At 40.5% G+C, this 6,000-nt stretch overlaps 1 protein-coding gene across 2 annotated transcripts in view; it reads left to right on the forward strand.

Annotated features, from left to right (window-relative positions):
- The window catches only part of FBXO3 (F-box protein 3), a 39,745-nt gene extending 38,122 nt beyond the window's left edge, over positions 1-1,623 (forward strand). For both annotated transcript variants that reach the window (XM_023550742.2, XM_003412290.4), the window contains exon 11: positions 521-1,623. In XM_023550742.2, coding sequence (XP_023406510.1) covers positions 521-691 — 171 coding nt within the window. In that variant the 3' untranslated portion in view covers positions 692-1,623. The remainder of the gene's footprint in view (positions 1-520) is intronic.
- The last annotated feature ends 4,377 nt before the right edge of the window (positions 1,624-6,000 follow it).

Below are 6,000 nucleotides of genomic sequence, written 5' to 3' on the forward strand. Positions count from 1 at the left end.
GAAGTACTGGAAACGGAACAACCAGAACCCAATTAAAGAGAATGTTAACATGTTGTGGTGAAAAATGTAACAAATATCACTGAACGATTTGTGTAGCAGTTGTCAAATGGGAACCTAATTTGCTGTGTAAACTTTCAATAAAAACACAATAAAATATTGTTTAAAACAAAAAAAGAATTGTTACTTAATACATTAATATGATAAGTTCAGTAAAACTTATGTTGAGTGATTAGGAGTAGTCTGTTTGCTACTTTGTATGAATTATCTACCACTGTATAAAAACAATCACTGTATTAATGAAGTTACCACTAAAACCATACCGGGCATTATTTAACATTTGATACAGAATTCACTATGGGATCTCGCATCAGCATGCGCATTATGAAAACACATTGCTCAAATTTATGAAAATGTGGCATGTCTGGTGGTTTGGATTCTAGATAAATGGGAATTTAAATACTAAGTATAAAAAAACTAAGACAGAAATTCTTTCTATCAAAAGATTGTTTCTTCTTTCAAGGAAATGGGTCCTGATGAATATGAAGAGATGGAAGAGGAAGAAGAAGAGGAAGAGGAAGAAGAAGATGATTCGGGAGATATGGACGAATCAGATGAAGAAGATGAGGAGGAGAGACGGAGGAGAGTCTTTGATGTTCCCATTCGCCGACGCCGCTGCTCGCGCCTCTTTTAGCAAGGCTTCTGCTGATGGAAGCACTGGAATGAATCCAGTCTGTTAAATAGATTTCTCAATAATGTAAATAACTAAATTGTTCTCAGCATATAGCAGGAAAACTAGCATGAAATATTGTTCCAGGCCCTGAGTTCTATGCGACAGTACATTAGGAATTGAATTGTTTTAGTTTGCTTTGTGTTTTTGAGGTGTAGCAGCAAATGGGAATCTTTTTTTCTCTTGCAGAAGTCAATGGAGGAATAGTTCTCTAGCTAAGGAACAGACATTTCTTTGTTTTAAAATATTTTATACTTACAAAAATATAGAAATGGGGAGGGAATTGTTTTGAATAAGGATTTAAAAAATATAGCAGAAATACTATACATGGATATAGAAAAACTATGTGACTGAATAATTCTGTGAAGAGACTTCTTGCAGTTGTGAGTTATTTAGAAATGAGCAAAATTTGTAATTAGGCAAATCCATTTAGTGTTTCCTATATATTTTGTACTCACAGGGAACTAATTGACTAAATAACTTGAATGCTAGTGGTCTGTCCTTTCTTAGACAATCTGTCCTTGAATTCAAAGTCTTTATCACTAAGACCTTCATCACTACAATCTTGAATTTAAAGTCTTCAGTACTACCAACCTTTATCATATTATTTACATACGCATCACTTCTGAAATGTAGTGTGTAAAAATATGTAGTGTATTGTTTACTAACAAAACATTCTTCACAATGTCTTGTGTAGTCTGAATTTGTAAATACTGTTTCTGTTTTGTTCTCCTTTATAAATTTTACTGTCTAACTTTGTGATAAGTGACATGAATTTTATGTTAAGATTCAGTATGTTTTCCTGAAACATTTTTTTGTAATTATATAATGGAGAATTTGGAATGAAATCCTTTAAATGTCAAAAGCTCACATTTTAAAAACAATTTTGGTTCTGATCTGGTGTTTTGTGTAATTGCCCACTTTCCATAAACTGATACTTTCATCAGCAGAAGCCTGGCTGAAAAAAGGCATGAGCAGAGGCATCTTTGCTCTTAAGATGGATAACGGTGTGGATGCACTTTGGCCTGCTGCCACAGTGTAGCAGGTCATGCAGAGTCACTTCCTGGCACTGACTGTGTCCTGTCGTGTACTCCACCTCCTATTTTACTGAAAATAGTTTTTCTGTAGGAGAATTAGAATAACTTCTAACACCAGTTCCCTGGAGTTAGGCCCAACTTCACAGGTTAAGGCCACAGTCCTCTACAAGACTCCCCTCACTTGAGAGACCATCCAAGCATGGGAGTCCCCGGGCCATCCTCACTTCCCACCAGCTGGCTGCAAATTCAGGGATTCCCACTACTTCCTTAGGTTTGATAATTCATTAGAATTCACTGAAATCACTATACTTAAAATTAGTTTTACTATAGCAAAAGGATACAAATCGGAGCCAGCCAATGGGAAAAACCCATAGGGTGAGCCTGGGAGAGTCCCAGATGCGAAGCTTCCATTGTCCTTTGCCGCGGAGTCAAGACACATCACCCTTTCAGCACGTCCATGTGTGACAATATGAAAAATACTATCAACCCGGGAAGCTTCCTAGAGCCTTGGTGTCCAGGGTTTTTGAGGCTTCAACACATAGGTATGGCCTCGCGATTGGGCTTAATCTCCAGCCCCTTTCCCTTTTCCCTTCCTGGGGGTTGGGCTGATATCACCTGGCTCAAATCTCCAAGCCTCTAATCACACACTTAGTTTTTCTGGTTAGGCCAGTCCTCATCCTGAGTCATCTCCTTAGCATAAACTATCCGGTGTGGCCCAGGGGTCCACCATGTATAACAGACACACTGATCCCTCGGGAAATTCCAAGGGTTTAGAGATTATCCACCAGAAACTGGGACAAACGCTATCTAATTGATACACATGTTTAGAGATTACTTACCAGAAACCTGGAACAAAGGCCAACCAAATTCTTTATTACACAGGAATAGGATAAGCGGCTGCCATGAGGGACCATGAAGGCAAACTTTTATTTGGCATGTGTCAAAGTGTCCTGAAATGGAGTAATTGATTTTTCTGCTTGCTTTTCATGTAATAGAGTAATATCAGGCTACCAAATCATTGTATCTTGGCTATCTTTTTTATTTTTTAATCAGCCCATTCATTTTAAAAATACATTAAAATTTTTCCAGTAAAACTGTGGTAATTAAAAACTAGTTAAAGTTGGGAGTTGAAGCTGGCTCCAGAATCCCTTGCCATTCGTTGTATCTTTTTCTTTTCTGGGTAACGTCTATCTCATTTCCCAGAGTACTCAAGATGCCCAAAATCTACTCCTGTAACCCCACCCAAACCCTTGTTCAGAATACTTGAAGCTTAATGTCCACCAAAATTTCCATTCTCTTAGCGTGCCAAATAAATGACCTTTAAAAAAAAAAAATTTTTTTTTTAAGTAAGGTGTTAGCTGATAAGACGTTCTCCTAGGAATATTTTTATTGGCAAGAATACTTATTCACACATACCATTGTCCTTAACACTGCCCAAACAAGACTGCTTTTGGAGGCTTGAAGTCCCTTTTTAGCTCTGAGACTCCTTCAGAACACCACTTTTACTCATTTGCCTAAACCTTGTTTTATCAGGATGAGACAGAGACCTAAATTAACAGTAGCTTAAATGATGCCAACTCATGGCAACCCCACGTGTTACAGAATAGAACTGCTCCACTGAGTTTTCTTGGCTGTTATCTTTACAGAATCAGATCGCCAGGACGTTCTTCCATGATTCCCCTGGGTGGGTTCATACCGACAACCTTTGTGTTAGTAGGTGAGCTCAAACTGAGCCACTCAGGGACGTTTAAGCAGCTTAGGGGTTATTTTTCTCTTGTGAAAAGTCAGAGATAACTAGTTCAGGGCTGATGTGGTGGCACGAAGATGTCATGAGCTTTCCAACTTCCTTCTTCCATCTCTGACAGCATAAGATTTTCATCTTAAATATCACTTCATGATTGCAAGATGGCTGCTGCAGTCATATTGTACTCTAGGAAGAATGGTGAGGAAAGGGCAAAATTAAGTGGAATGTAGAAAGTGAAACAGGGTATAGTGAGATATAAGACCGAAGTATAAACCAGCCAAATCTCCAGAAATCATGTGGAGGATAGGTGGGAAGCAAAACCGGAAGCAGGGAGACCTGGTATGAGAGAACTGTAAAGGTACAAGTAAGATGGGCTACAAGCAGGAATTGTTACCACAGACTGCGGATTGAAGCCGTCTGCCACAAAGCCAGTACTGAGACAGGAGGAGGTAAGCAGCAAGAGGGCTTTACTGAACACCATGTTCAAGAGACAGAGGGTTCCCCCAATTCTGTCTGCCCCAAAAGGGCTAACTGCAGGGTTTTATAGGGAGAGGGTCAGGGTTTAGAGATTTCCAGGAATTTTGATTCTTCTTGGAGGTGGACATAATGACGAAGTGACCTATTGTTGGCATCTAGCAGGTCTCTTACCGCCATCCTGGTTTCGGTCACAAGATGGATTCTGATTTTGCTCAGTTATCTCGGGTTCTGATGGTATTGCTCATTGTCTTGTCCCCTGGCTTAACCAACAAAAATCTCAATTACCTTGTTTTTCTACAAAGGAACAATCGTGAGACAGATTCCTGAGCAAGTAATTGACATTTTCAAAGACTAAAGATTTAATCACAGCTTATACAACTAAACAAAAAATACATATTCTCTTATTTTGGTACTGAAACACTAAAGAAAATGTATTTTCTCTACTTCAGAATTAGGCCAGTAGCAGTAAGGGTAAAATAAACAGTAAAGTAGGCAGGAGTTGGTGATTAAGAAAGAGTGGAAGAAATCAAAGTTGATTCCCAGGTTTCTGGATTTATCGGGGGGGAAAAAACTTAGAGGAAAAGCACTTGATCATTGGAGATGAGTTCAGGTTTGGACACACTGAGTTCAAGACTGTGGGACACATACATATGGAGATGTCCAGCAGCTAATAAGACGTAATATGATTTCCCAGAGAGTGGTCAGAACTGGAGATGAGTATTTGCAAATCATCTGCGCACATATATCTCAGACGTAAAACAGAGTGGATGCGTTAGTCTCCCAGGGAACTCGTGTAGCAATATGGTCCTCAATCCAACCCTGGGAACACCAGATTATGAGGGGTTAGAAGCCCTGGTAGGGCAGTAATTAAGAGTTTGGCTGCCAACTAAAAGGTAGGCAGTTCAAATCAATCAGCTGCTCCTTGGAAACACCATGGGGCAGTTCTAATCTGTCCTATAGGGTCACTATTAGTTGGAATGGATGCAAAGGCAATGAGTTAATGGAAGAGAATCTCCAGGAATTGGGAGCAGAACCAGGAGAGAGTGGCTTCTCTGAATCCAAGAGAGTTTCAAGGAGGGAGCAGTTAACATGATGCCTGTAAGGTAAGATGTTGTTGGTTATCATTGAGTTGATTCTCATTCACGGTGACCCCATGTGTAAGAGTAGATAGAACTCCATAGGGTTTTCTTGACTATAATCTTAACAGAAGCAGATTGCCAGGCCTTGTCTTCCAAAGTACCACTGGGTTGGTCTGAACCAACAGCTTTCAGGTTAGTAGTCAAGCTCTAACTGTTTGCACCACCTACGGATCTTGTCAGATAAGATAATGCATGTGAAAGAGCTTTGAAAACTATATGCAGAAATACTGTAACCCAAAAACCCACTGCCATGGAGTCAATTCTGGCTCATAGCGACCCTAGAGGACGGAGTAGAACTGCCCCATAGAGTTTCCAAGGAGAACCTGGCGGATTCGAACTGCCTACCTTTTGGTTGGCAGCCACAGCACTTAACCACTATGCCACCAGGGTTTCCATAGTAACTGTACTTCAAATATTAAGGCAAGTCCTTCTTTCCTGATGTAAAAGGCTCCCATTTGTAGGAAAACCAAGACATGGGCACTACCAAGTGACACTTGATTCCGCACATCACAAAGCCATCAGAAGATCTTGGTAGAAGGCATGTGTCCTTATCAATAATCATGATTTTCCCTGTGTTACTGGTCCTTCAGGTCTCGCTCAGTGGATAAAAGCGAAAGAAGAAAACTTTATGTGGTTGGCCAAACAAAGTAGCACACCGACACCTGCGTCACCAAGATGGCTCCTCGACGGACAGGCACAGGGTTTTATACGGCGAGGAAGCTCTTCTTCAGGGAGTATTCAGGGGCATGTTCAAGGGCGTGGTCCATCAGGATTGGTGGACTGCTTCTATGATGACGCTGACATCATTGGTCAGCGCAGTAGCACTTGGGGCCCTCACGGAGGGGAAATGGCTGCTTAGTTCCTCCCATCCGCCCT

The sequence above is a fragment of the Loxodonta africana genome, chromosome 7 (genome assembly GCF_030014295.1).
Source record: "Loxodonta africana isolate mLoxAfr1 chromosome 7, mLoxAfr1.hap2, whole genome shotgun sequence".
Classification (NCBI taxonomy): Eukaryota; Metazoa; Chordata; class Mammalia; order Proboscidea; family Elephantidae; genus Loxodonta; species Loxodonta africana.